This window comes from Anolis carolinensis, unplaced genomic scaffold (assembly GCF_035594765.1).
Source record: "Anolis carolinensis isolate JA03-04 unplaced genomic scaffold, rAnoCar3.1.pri scaffold_12, whole genome shotgun sequence".
Taxonomy (NCBI): Eukaryota; Metazoa; Chordata; class Lepidosauria; order Squamata; family Dactyloidae; genus Anolis; species Anolis carolinensis.
In genome coordinates this window covers 24,864,314-24,884,257 of record NW_026943823.1, presented here as the reverse complement: position 1 = coordinate 24,884,257, position 19,944 = coordinate 24,864,314, and the positions used below count along the sequence as shown (strand labels likewise).

General features: G+C 42.7%; 1 protein-coding gene across 5 annotated transcripts in view; it reads left to right on the top strand.

Moving 5' to 3' along the window:
* The window catches only part of aff2 (ALF transcription elongation factor 2), a 331,356-nt gene that overhangs the window by 296,129 nt on the left and 15,283 nt on the right, over nt 1–19,944 (top strand). For 4 of the 5 annotated variants that reach the window (XM_062963858.1, XM_062963857.1, XM_062963856.1 and 1 more), the window contains 8 exons: nt 3,580–3,796; nt 4,836–4,972; nt 6,288–6,351; nt 11,271–11,407; nt 16,368–16,439; nt 17,766–17,859; nt 18,121–18,170; nt 19,442–19,656. In XM_062963858.1, coding sequence (XP_062819928.1) covers nt 3,580–3,796; nt 4,836–4,972; nt 6,288–6,351; nt 11,271–11,407; nt 16,368–16,439; nt 17,766–17,859; nt 18,121–18,170; nt 19,442–19,656 — 986 coding nt within the window. The other variant, XM_062963860.1, reaches the window with a different exon arrangement.

Sequence of the window (19,944 nt, the reverse complement as noted above, 5' to 3'; positions counted from 1 at the left end):
TCATGACCTCCTGGTCAGAGTGATTCATTGCAGTGATTCATTGCAGCTGCTCTCCATCCTGCGCCACAGCCCGAGCCCACATCTATGGCAGGCATCCTCAGAGGTTGTGAGGTACAGATGTGGGCGAAACGTCAAGAAAGAAAGCTTCTGGAACATGGCCATACAGCCTGAAAGACTCACAGCAACCCGGTGATTCCAGCCATGGAAACCTTCGAGAAAACAATATTTATATTTCTTAAATAATGCCGCAATTAGCCTGTAATTTATAGCTTTTAAGCCCATACTGAGCTAAAGCCAGCTGGTTCCTAGTCCCTCTTATTCCTCTACTCATTTATTGCAAACACGCTTATCTAGATTTACTCTCTTTGAATCCCCATCTTCTCAAGTCAGAAAAGGCACCCGGCACATGTTAAAATGATGCAAATGGCCCTTGTCATTCTATCAAGTCTATATGTTTATTTTCCCCAACACTTACATCATCTATTTTTAAAGGAATCTTGTATTTCTTGCCGTCATCAAACCCTAGGGATTTACCCCCAACCTGATGTTTCTTAATTTGAGCTTGTTTTCTAGGTCATTAATTTGATTCCTTAGAGCACGGCACCACTGGTATCCTCTGCTAAAATATAATTGTCTTCATCAATAGTTATTTCCCTTATGAAGGTTCTCCATTCCCTCGTCCCAGATGTTTCCAATTGCCAAGCGAAAAAAAAGGAGACTTTCTTATCTGCTATGTTTAATTGAGACCACAATCACATTGTGACTTGTTATTCATATCCTCCAAGCTCATATTTAACCCAACGCATTTCCATAACTTGAGTAATTCCAGGGGAATTTCTAGGAAAGGGGTGAGATAAGAAATCAAGAAAATGAGGCCCCCAAAAAGACGGATTATAGGTCATGGATCATAACTTTGGTGAAGTTATTATCGCCAAGGCTACGTTAACTTGGTTTTCTTACTAAAAATTGCCCTGTAAGAGTTCAGAGATGGGCTAAGTCTACAAGATTCATGAACCAAACAGTCCGGTTGAGATCAGGGAAGAATCGATGGCACAACAGAGCCTGTCAGAATGGAAAGAAAGAAAGAAAGAAAGAAAGAAAGAAAGAAAGAAAGAAAGGAAGGAAGGAAGGAAGGAAGGAAGGAAGGAAGGAAGGAAGGAGGGAAGGAAGGAAAAGAGAAGGGAAGGAAAAGGTCAAAGGCCATATCTACACTGGATAATTAAGGCTGTTTGGCACCACTTGGATTCCCATGGCTCAATGCCATGGACTCCTAGGATCCATAGTTTTGTTGCATTCCGGACCTGGAAACTCCCTTGACTACTACACCACACAAGAATTATATGTTTGTATAAAACATGTAAAAAGCATAATAAAAATCAGGAATAAGAAGATATATAATCCCAAAAGGTTTAGCAAAAGGTGAGAACCAAACAATAACCCATATGTTTCATAAAGTTCCAAAGGTGACAAAGTCCAGGCACAGCCAGGAATCACAGATACAGCATAATCTGGAAGATATAACTTGTAAGGCTTGAACAAGAGTATATGAACAAGAACATAGAAAACTTCCAGGATATATTAAATCCAAAATCAAAGCCTGACTTAAACCAAGAACAAGAGAACTCAGGCTTAGCTTCTCACTCTAACGCAGCGTTGCCTGAACCGACCTTAAGGTAAACAACTTGTTGCTTAATAGACAGCCATGAAAGCATCCTGTTTCCCATGAATTTCTTTCACAACTTTCCCATGTAATCTCTCTTAACGACGCAATCTATTTTCAGTTCTGATTTGCAAATGAAGAGTTTTTTTCATCTCCGTAGCTTGGCCCACCTTCGACATGACATCGCTTAACGGTTGCTAATATCCAGTCCCTTCTTCTCAATGTTGTCTTCTGCAAGTTAAACATTCCCAGCTTCTTAAGTCGTTCCTCATAAATTCTAGCTCCCAAGCCTTATGAATATATGTTCTTAGATAAGCGTTAGCTAGATATAAAATATTAGTGAGAGTGGTAGTAAAATTCTCCTTTTGGCAGCAATGGTTTTTATTTCTTAATGGCTACAATTAGGAAGTAACTGGAATAGATGCTGCTTTCATTAGAAGCCATGAAGGGCTTCGACACGGAGGCAGGTGAGGCTATTGAATTTCCCCCAATTGTGAAACCAAGCTGCTTTGCTGAGCTTGTTCCCCTTTGATTTGTTGCTTTGAGGTATTGTAAATCTATAAATGCCTGACACTGACTTAAATTGACTAAGAGGGAGACATAAATTCTTGTTGACTTAATTTGCTATTGAGAATTTGAGTCAATAATCATGAAAAGTAAATGGCTGTAGAATGCAATATGAGTCGTCTAAAGAAAGATTAAAATTCAAGTAATCTTCATTGACTTGACTAGGATAGTAACTAAAATAATAGCCCCGAAAAATCCATGGTCAAATTAACACGTTAGGAAGTCAGCTGGGTCTATTGGCCTTTAAGGAAAGGTCAGGCTTTAAATGGGTTTATGTTTTCCTAGATGGGAAAATATGTTTTCTGGGGAATCGGTCTTGCTGTGAGGTCAACCAAGGACACCATGTTTGTATTATTGTAGCCGTTTCCTTACTTGGTTCTCGGAAGCTTTCAGAAATAGTATCTCTCCTATAAAACAAAGCTCATTCCCCAGTTATTAAAAAGGAAGCTGATCACTGGCGAGCCACTGGTGAAGGCCTTGGAGATGGAAAATGCGCTTGCCCTCCAATTCAGCAGCTGGAGAGATTCTCTAAGAAAGTAGACCTTCACAAAGGGGGGAAATCATGCAGCCTTCCAGATAATGGACTGGATGTCCCAGCAGTCCCAGCCCCTATAAATAATGATGCTGTGCATTCAGGACTTACTGTTTCCCGTTTCATGTCTCTGATCCGTTTTCGTCTGAGCCTCCCAAAATTGGGAGGTCAGACATTTGTTTGTTTGTTTTTGGAGGCCACAAGATCTGTTTTCTTTTGGCCCATTATTGGGGGGGGGGGGACTTCACCTGTAGGCCAAAAGCTCCCGGACCTACAAGTGCAGGCTTTGGGCCTATACACCCGGGCCTCACGTGCAGGCTTTGGGCTTACGTACCTGGTGCTCGCAGGGCCTGCAGCCGATTGCCAAATAAGGAGCGATCCTTGCTTGGCAACCGGCTGCAGGCCCTGTGAGGCAGTCGATCCAAAAATCACACTTGGTGCCAATACCTGCTCCCGCCTGCCTTTCATTTCGAGTTGGTTGTTGTTTCAGAGGGGGGGGGGGTCGTTTTGTGCCATCCGAATGCATGGTACGAAACAGAAACACGAATGAAACAAATGGAACGAATATCATGCACATCTCTAATAGATAATGCTGGATATTTCAGTCCTACAACATTTAGAAGGCCGTGCTATTTCCCAGTCAAGCACTGAGACATTCCGAAATATGTATGATAATTCATTGTAGGATCTCAGCCATGGGAGACTCCACAAATGGATTGCAACCATAGCGTGGCCCACGCAATGCTTCCTAATTGTGGCCAAATGAAAATGCAGTTCTATTTATAACAAGGGTCGCTGTTGTTGCTCTGTTTCTTGGCAGCAACAATTCTGTTAAGAAAGTGACGAAGAAAAGGGAGGAGAAGCTCTTCCCGCCCGCCTTGTCTCCGCTGCTGGACGAGGTTGTGCCCCGGCAGAACGGCAGCGACGGCGGCATCTTCAGCCTCGAGAGCGGCCTTTCCATCCCACCGCAGGGCAACACCTGCTCCAAACACAGGAAAAGTGACAACAAATCCTCTTCCGGTGTAAAGGGAACTTGTGTAAGTTACCTTAGTCCAAACACAACATTCGTGTATGTTTCATCTACACCTTATGCACTGAGTCTGAAGGTAATTTTATACAAGATTTTAAATAATTTTGTGCCTGAAATAAAGTTTGTATCTATGCTGAACTACCAGAAAGCAAAGGTCCCACTGTCTTGACCACTCGTGTTGACAATTTGGGTGTATTTTGGATTACAGAGAAGGTATGCCCAAGCTTACAATCGCTGGAATTTCGGGCACGATTCTTCCCTTGGTGTACTTGGAGGTTCATTTAAGTAAATCAGATCAAATTTGTCAAATAGTCACTGTTGAATGTTTTTATGTTGAATGTTTTTATATTGTGGAATGATATTTTAAATGGTAAGTCGCTCGGAGCATTCTGGTGGAGAGCGACTAATTAAGAAATAAAGTGAAGTGAAGAAGTGAAGGTGCCAAAAATTGTACCTGGAGCCTTCTGGATGCAAAATTGGCGCCATAGAACTTCCATAAAGACATCACTCCGAGGGCATTTATGATGTCCTCTACTAATGCAATTTTAGTTGTCTGAAAATGATGATATTATGGGACTGTGTTGGGCGGGGGGAGATTATGATCGCGAGTGGGCGGCAGTCGGAGGAGTTTGGCATGAGTGCAGAGAAGGTGCCCATGAATGTTGCTCCAGACCTCCCTCTCCACACACACACAGCTGACATTCCCCGCGTATTCCCAGCTCTAGTCCTGATCGTCAGATGCTGTGAATTTCCACTTGCTGTTTGCCGCCTTCCATTTTTATTTTAATAAGCAAGCGATGCTACAAGGCACCCATGCTGACATTACAACTTTGGGGAAGTGGGTGTTAATGAAGCTGTGCGTGTGAGCAATATGCCGCTACTTGCGCTTAATTAATCTGCTGAGCTTGACTTCTGACACAAAGTCCACGAGATGCAAAATATGTGCCCGGGTTTTTAATTTCGGGTCCGCACACTTGCGCCACGTGACGCGCAAAGGTATCATTAGTGTGAAAGCTGAAGCTGCTAATTAAAGCCGTTTTCTGCAGGAGGAAGACTCCCTCGGCCGGGGCCCCAACGCGCTGCTCGACACCGGCCATCTAGACAGCGACATCTGGTCTGCCGCCCCTGCCTTCGCCAACGGAAACCCTGAGCCGCAAAGACCCAAAATCACATTCGATGACATGTAGGTAGTCAGAGAAAACCCACGCAGTCGTTCCTTGTTCAAGCTTTTAATTGCCCACGACCTAGAATGGCCCAGATTTTAATAGGAGGACATGAGCATCACCTACAAAAGAGGGGAGAGAGTTGGTACGAATGAAAAAGTACATTAGAATTAACATTGCAGAACATCCGTTTTGATTCTTGAGCTGTGCAAAACGGTTTAATATTCCCAGAGATCTGCTTTGGTGGAGTTTAGACTATGGTGCGAGACCCCCGCACCTTTGAACTATGTCTTCTGCAGTTCCCTGTGAGGTGGGCTTGATGAAAGATATGGGCAAGGTTGGCCAACAATGGAAGACTAGGAGGATAATAATTATAATAATTATAATGATAATAATAACAATTATTTTTATTATTTTATTTTTGGATCCCGTCACCATCTCACCATCTCACCATTGGAAAGACAGCCATTGGATGACCAGCCTCATTATAATTCTAGTCTGAATTTTAATAGGTCCCTCTTATCTGGGTATTTTGATCCAATGATTCTATTTTATATTGCTGCTACAGTCCCCCCACATGTGAAGTTGACTGAACTGTATTGGTGGTTTTTTGATACTATTCTGTTGTATTAACTTTTGTTTTAACTTTTGTTTTATTATCTTATTGTGTTTTAACCTGTGCATTTTGTGCTAATGTATTTGTGTTGTTACTTTTGTAACATTGTGAGCCGCCCTGAGTCCCCGCAGGGAGATGGTGGTGGGGTATAAATAAAGTTTTTATTATTATTATTATTATTATTATTATTATTATTATTATTATTATTATTATTATTATTTTATGACACAGAAAACAAGATAGATATGCTGGATTTCGTATCACAAAATCACAAGTCGAACTCTTCCCAAGTGTCTAGGACTGTGTGATGTATTTTCGGATTATTATTATTATTATTATTATTATTATTATCTCCCTGAAAGGACTCAGGGTGGCCTACACATGGCACAAATCTGTGGGATGCATTAGTTGGAGTTGTAATATGTGCTTTAATGTGATATTTCTTTGCAATTTCTGTGAAATTTTCACCCAATATTCACACAAAGTGTTTCAGGAGGTTATCTTGTGCAGAAATGTATTTGCTTTTTGTATGAAAAAGTTTCAGAGAGTGATATGCATAACTCGGAGATCTAAGGAAGGAAGGGAGGAAGGAAATTCACAATGATTTAGTAAGCCAAAGTTAAGGCTACAAGCCGAGCCAGGAAGGCCAACACAGAAACCGAAATCTCCTCAGCTGACGCTTCTGCTCATTGCTGTTGCTGTTGTTGTTGTCTCCGCAGGCTCCACAATGCAGATTACTACATGCAAGAGGCCAAAAAGCTGAAGCACAAAGCGGATGCCCTGGTAGGTATCCAAAATCCCATTTTTCTGTGCCTGATCGGGCAGCTTATGCAGCACCGTGGTGCCGTTGCAGAGGTAGCGCGATAAGCCAGAGGGTCGCTTCTAATTGACATGCCATATTAAAGTGTGCAATTAATTACACTAATTATTGGCATGCAGAGCCATTAATTAACAGAATCCGCACATTGTCTGCTCAATAATGCAGAGTGTTCCTGTCTTCTGGCCGTAGAAACAGTCTGAAAGTTCAAAGTTGGACTTACTGTTGAAAATAGACTATGAAGCTAGTAGAGAAAGAGCCTTGGCGTGCACGGTGAGAAGGACCCGTTTCATCCCATTGACATCAACTCGTTTAGCTTGACCTACAGCATGGCTTGAAACAGATTTTGAAACCGTTGAAAACCAACTCACTAGTGCCTTGAAAGATCTTTCCAGCGACTACAAAGAGAACCACCTGAAACCTAACCCTGCCAAGACACAATAATAATAATAATAATTTTATTTTGTACCCCGCCACCATCTCCCCAGAGGGACTCGGGGCGGCTTACAGATATAAAACCAGCATACAGTATACAGCATACAGTAATATCAAATACAAAAACACACAAATAAATTTAAAAGGCATTAAAAATCACAATCATTATAAAACACATGAAAAACAAGTGTGCACTTTCCACCTACTGAGTAACCGTGAAGCCAACAGGAAATGGAAAGTTACTTGGGAAGGCCAAGAGCTCGAACACTGTTTCCATCCTAAATATCTTGGTGTCACCTTAGATTGAACACTAACATTTAGGAAACACTGCATGAACACCAAGCACAAAGTAGCCGCACGCAATAACACCCTGCGGAAACTGACTGGCAGTCGTTGTTGCCCACTTTTGGTCTAAAACTATTTAGCTGCTTGTGATTCCTTTATTTCATCACTTTTAAACTTATTTATTATGCAATGCTTTTGACATGAAATAAATAAAATACAACATGGCTGGAGAAGTTGGACAGGCCCAAGGGGAATTTAAACTTTCCTTAAACTGCTACAAGACAGCCTCATAAATGGAGCAATAAGCGGCTATGAGTTTTCTTCCAGTTTACCAAAAAGACGCTTCACCTGCTTCATAGGAAATCTGTTACAAAACAGGATCTTTTTTGTTGAGTTCCAGGGTCAGAGAAGCAAATGGCGGAAACAGGAGAACGGCCTGCCTCAGGAGAGAGTGTTTCTCCATCAACATTTACACAAATGACCAGCCACTGCCAGAAGGGACAGAGAGTTTCATCTATGCTGACGATCGTGCCATCACCGCCCAAGCAGGGAGCTTTGAAATGGTTAAACAGCAGATCTCTGAAGCTTTAGGTTCTCGTACTGCCTATTACAGGGAAAACCAGCTGATCCTTAATCCATCTAAAATGCAAACATGTGCTTTTCACCTTCAGAGCAAACATCTCATGCTCTGAGGATGACCTGGGAAGGAATCCCACTGGAGCATTGCAGCAAACCAAAATACACGATATGCGAGTGTGGAGAAGAGCAAACCCCAGACCACCTATGACAATGCGGTCTGAGCCCTGCCACATGCATTATGGAGGACCTTCTTACAGCAACACCAGAGGCACTCCAAGTGGTCAGCTACTGGTCAAAGGACATTTAGTATCATGCCAAGTTGCTGTTGTGTTTTTTAAAACTTTGTTTGTATTTTCAAATACATTGCAACTTGTACCCTCGGTTCGCTTTTGACATGATAAATAAATAACCAAAAAGACTATTTTCCCTGCCTCCCCATTCTGCATGTGGAGTAGAAGCTCTGTGATTGAGACATGATCTTTTGATCTGCTCTGCTCATCACTGATGTCGGATTCGTACCTCTTGACTTGTCTGCGTCAAGAGATGGTCTGATGATGATTGCTGATACCTGGCTCACTGGCTCATTCGTGATGCTGTCCATCAAGAAGCAACCTGTCAACACCTTCTGTAGCTGATTGACCTTTCCAGGAACAGGCACCTTGCCTCGGCAGAGGTCCGTTGCCTCTTTGTTGCTACCAATATTCACAGGGAAAGACTCAGCACTGCCCACAGACAGCATGCCAACCCATTTCCCCAACGCGCTGCCTGATTCACTTGGACTGTCGACAAGTCTTCCATCTTGTTGCTTTGATCTGAGGCTGGCAGAACTGAGGCTGTTTCTCATGCAGCACTAACGCAAGGAGGCATCACACATCATGTTCTTGCCTAGAGGCAGCTCTTTCCTGTCACATGTTGTTTGATGTCCCCTGTGCTTTTCCTGGAATGCCATGACAGGCACTGTTTAGCAACTTGATGCAGCATTGGATGACCAACGCAGGCCTCCTACGCTCATGACAAAAGACAGCCCTCGTTTGACCCTTTCTCCTCCGACATCGCAGAGCCTTCTCTTGCCGAGACCCTTGTCATCATCTTCAAATCTTCTCTGTTGCCTAGAATCAATGTTCTTCTTCCTTGGCTATGGGGTCAAATCTCACAGTGACGTTATACAAACCTTTGCATTTATTGCGTGGTACTCTTGAGCCAAGATGCTACATTGCGCTTGTATAGTAGTGTTGTGCATTTGTATGGACTTGCTGTTCATTTTGTTTAGTTTCATTTGTTTTTTCTCGTTTTCATATTTTTCCCCATTTCCAAAAATGGGGCACCTATACGAATAGAATTTTCGTCTCGCTTATGTAAAAAAATGAACATTTTCGTGCCATTGGCAGCAATGGGAAGGCTTCAAATGATTTTTTTAAAAAATAAGGCAAGCAGTCCACTTCAGTGAATCCTTGGCCTCCGATTGGCCGAGCATCACCTCCTCCCCGCCTTCTTCTCTGACGTGTGAGGAAGTGATTGCAAATATGGAGGCCATGTGGCCAGAAAACGAAAGCAAGCACGATGACCGTGGGGCTTTCATTTTTGTGTCGCATTTCACGTTGTACGAAAATGTCATCATTCATTTCGTGCAGATGCATGGTCGACAAGAAACTAATGCACGAAGGAAACGAAGGAAACAAATACTGCACACATCTCTATTGTGTAGTAAATCTACGCTCACATAGTCACACCTTGGCTGTGCTGCACTCACTCCCCTTCTACTGAATACTGACATTGTACAATTTATTGTGCGTGTGACAGTGTCCTAGCTTATTGCTCTGTTGTGTTAGTAGGAAAAACACAATAGCTTTTTCTGCAATCCAGACACTGAAGGCATGATAGTTACACATCATCCAAAAAATGCACAACTGATTGGCTAGAATCCTAAAGCAGTTGAATCAATTGCTGAATGGAGAGTCAATATGTAGGTCAAGGCAGTCAATGGCTCTACTCTAGTTGGGATTAACAATGAGATTTAGATGGCCTTGTGGACTTCTTACAGCAATCCTGAACTCGATACGTTTGTTGTGTGTCTGTATGGGAACTCACCCCTGTGTACAACCCTAAGAGGATTCTGTTTGTGCTGCTTGAACAAAAATGGGATCAACAAGGAGGCAGGACTGGTAATTAAGGGATTGCACCGAGCAGGATTTTAAGCCTTGTCTCTCCTTGTGCGGTCATGAGGAAAATCCCTCTGCAACAAAAGCCTTGTAAGTCATGTATTACAAGGAGCAGCCCCTTGTAAGCAGTGGGGCCTGGTGGCTTCCATGTCACTAGGGCTTTGGTTCCACTCTTGGTTTAGCCTGAGCTTCAATGGCCCTGTCCATGGTTTTGAGAAAGAGGGCCATGAACTGGCAGTCCGTGATGCATAAAAATATACGACGTATGGTTTGAATGGAATTGAATGAAAGGAATGAATGAATGGGGCCTAACTGGGCTGAAGGAAGGCACAATTCTAAAATATTGAGGCCGGGAAAACAACTGCACCCATGGACTGTAATTTAAAATTGTTGATGAGAATTGTGATAAATGATTAACTGTCGACATGTGCGCGAAAATTTTCCTTTGTTTCCTATAGTTTTGTTTCGACCATTTGTTTACACAAAACGAATGACGACATTTTCGTAGGAAACGAGAGGTGACACGAAAACGAAGGCCACACAGTCATTCTGCTTGCTTTTGTTTTCCTTTCGTTTTGGCCCCGTAACAACAAGCAGGTACTGACAGAGGGCTGCTTCCCCATGACAGCTGTAGTGTACCAATGAGTGTTAAAAATATATTATATATATATTAATAACAATAGCTACTCTGGGACCCTAAGCTGAGTCTGGAAGAGGAGTGCCTTGGGAGTGGGTCTCAATAATAATAATAATAATGAGTCTGGAAGAGGTGTGTCTCCCTGTGACATCTGATGTGTGCCAATGGGTGTTAATAATAATAATAATAATAATAATAATAATAATAATAGTAATAATAATAATAATGATAACAATAGTATTCTGGGGAAGACCCAAATGTTTTAAAAGTTGGTGGGCTAAAAGGGGTCGAAATGCCCTCCGTGTGCAGCAATTTTCAACCCTCTTGTCCAAAAACCAAGGAAGAGGATGAGCCTCAGAAGCCCTCCCATTGCAGCCAATGGTCTGAAAAATTTCGTTTTTTTCATAAGCCAGACGAAAATTCTGTTTGTATAGGCGCCCCATTTTCGTTAGTGGGAATAAATACGAATATGAGATGAAATGAATGAAACTACACAAAATGAACAGCAATTCCATACAAAAGCACAACACTAATGTTTACAATGTCCTCATTGTGAAAGAACATGCAGGTCAAGAATAGGGCTCTACAGTCACCCATGCACCCACCACCAAGACACTACATTTGGAAGGCCATCATACTCAGGCTGCAAGGGATTGCCTAAGTAAGTATATCAGTAAGATCTAGCCATAACTGACCATTGGGTTGACCTTCATTCAAGATGCCCTGTCCTAGAATCAGTATTTAACATGGCCTTAAACCTATTCCCTATTTTCTCTTCTTTTTCCCGCAGCTGGAAAAGTTTGGCAAAGCGGTGAACTACGCTGACGCTGCCCTTTCCTTCATCGAGTGCGGAAACGCGATGGAGCGCGATCCATTAGAGGCGAAGTCTCCCTACACCATGTATTCGGAGACTGTGGAGCTCATCAGGTTAATGCCTTTCCTGTGATCATTTTCGTAATCTCATTTCACTCATAATTAGGACTGGCTACGTTTTTCAGAAGTATCATCCCGACCTCATTAATGATTAGTCCGAGGCATCTTCATCTCAGAAGTCCCCATAATTAGTTCTTCTTGCCATTTTATTAATGTCACGGAAAATTTATAATTGATGGACGCTGCTCTTATAAATTAGACCCGTTAGAGGTTATAATGCATGCGTTATATAATTTGCAGTATTCATAAAATTAAAATTGAAATGTAGTGGGTGGAAGTAAAAGATAGTAATTTCACCACTTGGCAGGGATACTTGTCTCTTAAAGCAGATAGTTATGTCATTGCAAACATTCAAGGGAGGCCCATGGGACCCTTGTTGGAAATCCAACTTTTCAGAGATTTACAGTTTAGCTGTGAAAATGCTTTGAATGCGATTTCCTGCTTCTTAGCAGGGGGTTGGACTGGATGGCCCATGAGGTCTCTTCCAACTCTACTATTCTATGATTCTATGATTCTATGAAAAATGGTTCGAGGATGAAATTTGATAGAGGGGATTGTAGTTTGCAAGTGCTGCTTTTACCGTATTTGGCATATATATGTCTCTGTGTGCTTGCATATACATGCCCATACACATACACATTCATACATGCATGCATGCATATATATATGAGAGAGCTGTTCAGCAGTGGAACTCTCTGCCCCTTCTTTGGAGGATTTGAAGCAGAGGCTGGATGGCCATCTGTCGGGGGTGCTTTGAAGGTGATTTTCTTGCTTCTTGGCAGAATGGGGTTGGACTGGATGGCCCACCAGGTCTCGTCCAACTCTAGGATTCTATGACTCTGTGAATGTTTTGCATTTCAGGATTAAAATCATTTCTGTATGTCATGCTCCGCCTTTGATTGCCATTCACATAAGATGCGCATATCAGCCCACATGTATAGGCTCGAGCTCTCTGCACGGATGTGTAAATACAGCGCAGAAATATATGGGATCTTCCCTGGGAGACATGGATTTTTCACATGAAAGAATGTAGCGTAGGAAGACGACTAAGGAGCATCAATAAGGAAATAGTATACTCTTTGCATTATGAATGAGGATTTGTTTACATAGCAGAAATGTACCGGATTTGAAAAGAAGCTGTTATCTTTGGGGAAATAATATGCCTTGTAAATATTTCAGAATGTGTATTTGCATGCAGCTCTGGTTTAAACAGAAAGGAGATGGTTGCAGTGCAGGAGAACGGCTGTATATAATGTTAAAGCAAATGTAAACGAGACTTCTCAGTCCTATGGGGCCGAGATCTTATGTTACGGCAGAGTCTGCTCTGTTTATTGCGTTGGCTCCGGATTCCAATTCTGGGTGCTGTTCTTATGCCGCATTGTTTTGGTTTTCAAGGCACGGGACCCTTTGTGGAAGGGCAAGAGTCAAATCCCAGTCCCATGGAGGTTACAACACGGAGGGAAGGGGACGGGCATACCACAGGGAATGCATGGAAACCAAGGCTTGGGAACATATAGTCCTCCAAGGCTTTTGGCCTGCAACTCCCATCAGCACGAGCACGCAGTTTCATACAGTAGGCTCACTTCTTATGCAAGGGCTTTGTTCTGGGACTCTTCAAGTAAAAACAAACGTTGCATAATCTGGAACTAAATGTGCATGCCCGAAATGAGCTTCCATCCAAAGCATACCATAGAAGCTCTTTGAAGGATCTAGAAAGTGATTCTATGATCAAGCTTTGGGGAATGTTCTGCTGCAATTGACCATAGAATAGTGTTGTGCATAGTATTTGTTTCATCTGTTTCCTTCGTGAATTTGTTTCGTACCATCCGTTCGGATGCACGAAAAGAAAGCCGCAATTTTCGTATGAAACAAAAGGCGACACGAAAGAGAAAGCTGTACGGTCACCGTGTTTTGCTTTCATTTTCTGGCCGTGTGGCGTCCACTCCTGGAGACTTCTTCCTCATGCACCAGTGGATTCTGGGACAAGGGCCATACTGGTTTCAACCAGGCAGCTTAAACCGCATTCCTCAAAGGTGTCAAAGTCGGACCTTCTGGTGCCAGGTGGACATTCTAGTTTTGATTCTGGAAGTGATAAGGCTAATGAGTTTGACAGAAGGAAAGTGATAACTCAGCAGAGGAGAGAAAGGGAGTGTTTCAGACGCAGTAAACGATTGTTATTGAAATGAAATAATGAGCAGGCTTCTCACAGGAAGAGACCTTGAGCCAAGTAATAAAGAGAGCCAACTGTACTAGAAACCCATGATTGTCCCCTTTGTTAGACCCAAATGCTCAGGGGGATTTTTGTATGGAGAAGCAGAGACACATCTAAAAGATGATAATAGTAGTTGGCTTTAACATCTTTCACCTAGAATGGATAAAGTTATGCTCAAGAAAGAAACATTTTACATGTGACAAATGCTTGTGCCCTGGAACAGCGGGTCAGAGGGTAAGAGACCCCAGGCTTAACCCTAAATGTGAGGCCTGCTGAAGACTTAGTACAAGAAGTCAATGTGACTGAGCCAAGTTCAGTTGAGGGGCCGGAACACGCGGAATATATGCAATTATGCATGAGCAGGAAGTGGCAGGGAACTCCAACGCAGTTCTATTTGACTTCAAAAGAGGAGACTCGTTCAAAATGAGAAGTCTCCTAAAAAGGAGGTTGAAAGGGGAAGTTCAAAGTGTCAGACTCTTTAGGATACTTGGGCCTTACTCAAAGCCACACTTTTGAGGCTCGGCTTCCGCAGGGCATGAAGGGAAGAGAAGAGCCTGTGAGTTCGCCAGAGAGGCTTGAGCAGCCGCCCGAGGAAAGCCATTCAAGCTCTTGGTAAAGGTTTCTTTTAGAAACTGGATGCCTTGCCCAAGTGAGGCAAGCCTTTCAAAACACAAGTGTACAAACAGCAAATCAGGGGTGCAAAAATGTCATAACAATATGAGGAACAGAGTAATAATAGCATGAATCTCGGCAATACTTAAAGACATTAGGCTTCTGAAATTACCATTCAATTCTTATGCAATAGATGGATTCTGTAACGATTAGACATGTGCAATTGTTCATTTTTAATTCATATTTTGTATCAAATTTGTTAAATTCGTGCAAACAAATAGATATTAAAACATGCAGGAAAAGTGGGGGGGGATTTAAGAATCGGGAACACTCACTAATAATTTTTGTTAAAATTCTGTAACATTTGGATGCCTCCCGAGGTCAGTTTAATGTTCAATATAAGCATTAACTTTGGGAAAGGCAAGAGAACAGAACGTGCTTTAAAAACCAATCCTTTTTTTTTTGGCTTGATCGCCATAAGGAAAGCAGGACCAGTAAAGTTAATGGGCGGGAGACTGAAAACACAACAAACACAACTACACCATTGTATGTAATAGAACGTGAGCGCTGGAAGATTATGGCATCCATGGGGAGCGTTGGAACCAAACCCAATGGATAACAACCCAAGTAAAAGTGGAGTTCTGGGAAGTTAATTGGTGAACTGTAAATCCCAGGACCCTTCGATCTGAAAAGGGTTTGAGAGAAGTAGTTGTGGGGAGATGGATGCGAGTTGTGTCCCTCTTTTCGTCATTCAATCCATCTCCTTCCCTCTTTTGATATTGGGCCAGATTCGGAAGAGACGGGTTCTACTGGCTCCGCATCTGATTGGATGTATTACCTGGATAATAATAATAATAATAATAATAATAATAATAATAATAATAATAATAATCATCATCATCATCATCCTATATATATATATCACACACATCTCCTCGAGAGGACTCAGAGCAGTTTCCAGCATGTACCGGATGCTGAGTTTGTCCCAAAGCTGGAGCATGCAACATGAGAAAGAGAGCTGTTCTCCTTTCGTTGTATTTGCTCTTAGCAAGCTTTTATTTTTGTCCCGTTTGCTAATTATAGCCCTTCAGGAGACACGGCTGCACGCAAATGATACTGATTTGTGAGAATGAGCAATGCGTTGCGGTGACTCAGGATGCCCGAAATACGACTGCCAGGGCCGTTTAGACTCATTGTGTCTTTAAATCCCTTCCCTTTTAAGACCGCACATCCTCGAAGGCTCAGAATCTTTGTTATTTGGCCTGACCTACCAAGTATGACGGGTGCAATCATCATGCGCCTATGAAGTGGGGGGAGAAGGCGCCAAACGAAGGGGGTTTTATATAGAAAGCGCATAATGATGCCCATGACAAGGGCGGCGGGGTCCTGATGTGGTAAAAGCAGCGCCGTTCGTCTCCACTCCATTACTGCCTTGTAAATGAGATGGCGCAAATGCCTTAAAATTTCCCTACGCAACAATGAACTCTATTACTTATTCTAACACAAGTACCTGTGAAATTGTATTACGGCTCAGAACAATGGTTTTTATATGATGATTTGATTTTCAGGAGGCGAAAGGCATGGCACCCTTTCATGATAACAGTAGGGAGGTGAGAGGAGAAAGCGGCCGCCCTTTTCTCAAGCAAGAAGTAGCCGGGCAGGAACGACTCCCTGTTCGCTATACTGCAGGTCCCATGTGCTGTCCGTAGACCCATCCGTGACCAAACAGTCGTTTATAAATTCTCCCATCTCAGGAGAAGTTCATTGTATTGGATACTTCTACATGGTTTCAAGTGAGCTTCACAATGCATGCGCAGCACGAGCTTGGCCGGTTGTCCTCAACAGCCATTGGCCAATCAAAGTAGAAAATACTGGTTTGAATGGTTCACCATGGTATGATGCAGAAACAGCCTTATAAATGAATATATATGAACCACCAAATGGGGATCACCAACAAGGGCTTCCAGAAGCAAAAGTCTGTAGCCTCTCCTCAACACTACTAATGGAGCCTCCATCTTCAGTCACCCCATCACTGACTACACCAATCTATGGAAGCTTCCTAGATACAAGCATTTTCATTGAAAGCATCCACTGGCATTGAATCTTCTCCATTTAAATTTCTGTTTTAAGGTACGCAATGAGACTCAAGAACTTCACGGGCTCTTCTGCCACAGAAGGAGACAAGAAGCTGGCCGTTTTATGGTGAGATACCTTTCATGCTTCGATATTATTGAAACCAAAGCAAACATTAGAACTTGGCGTTGTTGGGCAACTAAGGCTCATCCACGGCCAGTATGGGCCCACTGCTGATGCGTAACAGTAGTAAGGGATTATGGGACATGTGTGGAGGCGAGGTTTCTTTTGCATGTTTTTTATGTATTTGGAAGGCTTTCTGTCTCACCTGGGGCAATTGTTTTAATGGGGAGGGGAGCTTTGATGCTCTTTTGGGGGACTCTACTGCTGCAAAAGTGAGCCCCATGGGCTGCATGAGCAACATGGAGAAATGTTCCTTCTGCAACCTTCAGGCAACAACTCTTGTTGTCCACAGTCATGTTGGTCACATCTGATGGGAGGTGGGTTTGAAACATTTAGAGGGCCTTCTGCCTTCTCCTTTCATTAAGGACTTAAGTGTGTCCTTAAGTCTCTCCTGCTGAAACCAAAAGGACTTTGGGGTGGTGGATGTGCTCCTTCCTAGGACCTCTCAGCTAGGATTCTGAATCTTTTGAGATGGAGCTGTAGTTATATCACTGCCAACGGGGTTCTCCCATCCATTACTCGTCTTTTGGGGGGAAGTTGTCAAAGCTAAAAGAACATCAAGAAGCATGAAGAACATTTATTTATTTTTTATTTGCTATCTTTATTCATACCCCATCTCTCTCCCCACGAGGACTCAAGGCGGCTAACACTCCACTCCAGGCAAGGTTAAAAGGTGAAATACAAAGTTTGTGATCCCACCAGTTCTTTGCTGATGGGAGGTGGTACTTGAGGCATAAGTTCCAATGAATCATTTGGGTCACATAGTTGTGCCTCTGTTTGTAGTCTGTCTGTGTGATTTTCTTGCAGCAGCTGAGGATATGATCAATGGTTTCGTCGGTTTCCTTGCACAGTCTGCATTTTGGGTCATCAGCAGATTTTTCGATCTTGGCCTTGATTGCATTAGTTCTGATGGTTTGCTGCTGGGCTGCAAGGATCAGGCCTTCTGTCTCCTTCTTCAGGGTCCCATTCGTGAGCCAGAGCCAGGTCTTCTCCTTATCAGCTTTTCCTTCAATTCTGTCAAGGAACTTTCCATGCAATGTTTTGTTGTGCCAGCTGTCAGCTCTAGTTTGTAGTGTGGTTTTCTTGTACTGGTTTTTTGTCTGCTGTGCTTTGAGGAGTTTCTGATTTTTGACTTCAATCAAAGTAGGTTCTTCACTTTGCTTTACATATTCTGCCAGGGCATGTTCTTCTTCTTTGACTGCTTATTATTATTATTATTATTATTATTATTATTATTATTATTATTATTATTCTCCCCTCAATACAACACAGCTACCGATGCTTGTCCCTTCTCTACCTGCGAATGTTCAAACTAAAGAAGGACCACGCGATGAAGTACTCCCGGTCTCTGATGGAATATTTCAAGGTAACCCTCATTTATCTACTAAAGCTTATGCAACCAACTTTCATCTCTCATACTCCATGTTAGAGCCTATTATCCTCCACCATGTTTCTTAAGAGAAATCATTGTCCTCCGATGGTACTATGTATAATGTTCTCCTTTGCTACTGAAATAGGAAATGTCTTGTCTTTAAGTGATCAGTATTAATGCACTTTTAATCTTCTGTATCTCCATTGAGAAAGAGAAGGCCTGTCTCTTGATTCCCAGTCTTGTTTCTTTGAACAGAATTCGTCCAAAGTCTCACAGGCTCCATCTCCTTGGGGAGGCAACGGAAAGTAAGTGTTCTTTCGTGGTAGAAATTAGCCATTTAATGGGATAGGGTGGGAGGCCTTTTTTGTTGACAAAGATGAGGTGTTCTATTCCGGCTAAATGTTCCATGAGTTACAGTTTGATGAACAGAACACGAAACAGGTCTGGATGGATTGATTGATCCCGATTTCTTCTTCGTCACTTTGGTTCCTAAAGCCAAACGAGGACCATAAAAATAGCTGTTAATTGGCTAGAAAATAGTCTGTCGTTCCTAGAAGCCAAAGTAAAGTTAATCTCCAGGGCAATGATTTCCATCTTCCTGAGAGATTTGCTCAGTAATGAAAGGCCAATAAATATTTCATTGATCTAGGATAAGTGCTGCTGAATAAAGCGGGAGGCGTAATAGCGGCGAATGCGCAAAGGCACTTGAGCCGGCCCATTATCTCACCCTTTCCGCAAGGCACAAATGGCCCCGTCTCCAATCTGAAAGAGTGGCCTGGGATCCATCAAGTGGCACATTTTTTATTTCACACTTTGTTTCACCTGTGCTTGTGACATAACGTGCAGGGGATATTGGCAGAAAAGCAAGATATGAATCAACTAAATCAATAAGTATGCCACCAGTAAGCTCTGGGCCCATTTCATCAGTGCTGTTAGGAAGAGCCTTTTGGATAAACACAGATGTCTATTCTAAACAATGTAATGAACTATATAAAACACAATAATGGTTCAAAACATAAGTAGTGCACAATATGTATATTAGAGCATCATATACATATTACGTTCACAGAATCAATGCTCAGTCCTATGGTATATAACCCAAAAGTATCAAACTCAGTATTATAAATCAAACAAAATGATATAAGTCTCTGCAGTCCTCAAAGGATTAGATTGGCTTAAAGGCAAACCGATTCAGAGTCTCTGCAGTTCTGGAGGGATTCCTCAGGACTCCACAGGTTTTGGATCAATAGTAAAGCCAAGGAGACAGAGTCAGTGCTGATGTAAATCCTGAGTAGGTGGTAATATATCCGTTCACGCCGTTTACAACTGGTTCCAGAGACTTATATCATTTTGTTTGATTTATAATACTGAGTTTGATACTTTTGGGTTATATACCATAGGACTGAGCATTGATTCTGTGAATGTAATATGTATATGATGCTCTAATATACATATTGTGCACTATTTATGTTTTGAACCATGATTGTGTTTTATATAGTTCATTACATTAGGAAGAGCCTTTCCCCTGCTTCCGAGCAAGGCGTGATGTTGTCCTGCCGTCTTTCCCTTTGTTCAGGAGCACAGAGACCCCGTCTCCCATGTCTCTGAGCCCGTCGCCCATCAGCAACCTTGGGAATGCCGCCGGCACCGCGGGCTCGTCCTCGGCAGGGACCATAACCATTCCCCAGCGCATCCACCACATGGCCGCCAGCCACGTCAACATCACAAACAACGTCCTGCGAAGCTATGAGCACTGGGACATGGCCGAGAAGCTGACGAAAGAGAACAAAGGTACTTCCAGGCCTCCCCAGGCCAAGAATTTTGTTTTCGGTGCTCTCGGCCCATTACGGATGGAGAGAATGACCTGGAATCCTGTATCAACCACTTAGTTAAGTGCAGGTGGCCCTCCATATCCATGGGGTCTGAAGTCACGGATTCTTCCGACCACGGCTTCAAAATATTCCACTCCTCCCAATTAAAGTTCCAAAAATATTCATGGCTTTCCCATGTTATGTAAAGGGCACTCTTTTAATGTGCCAGTAGGGTTTTGGAGGGATAGACATGCACAAGGGTACAGAG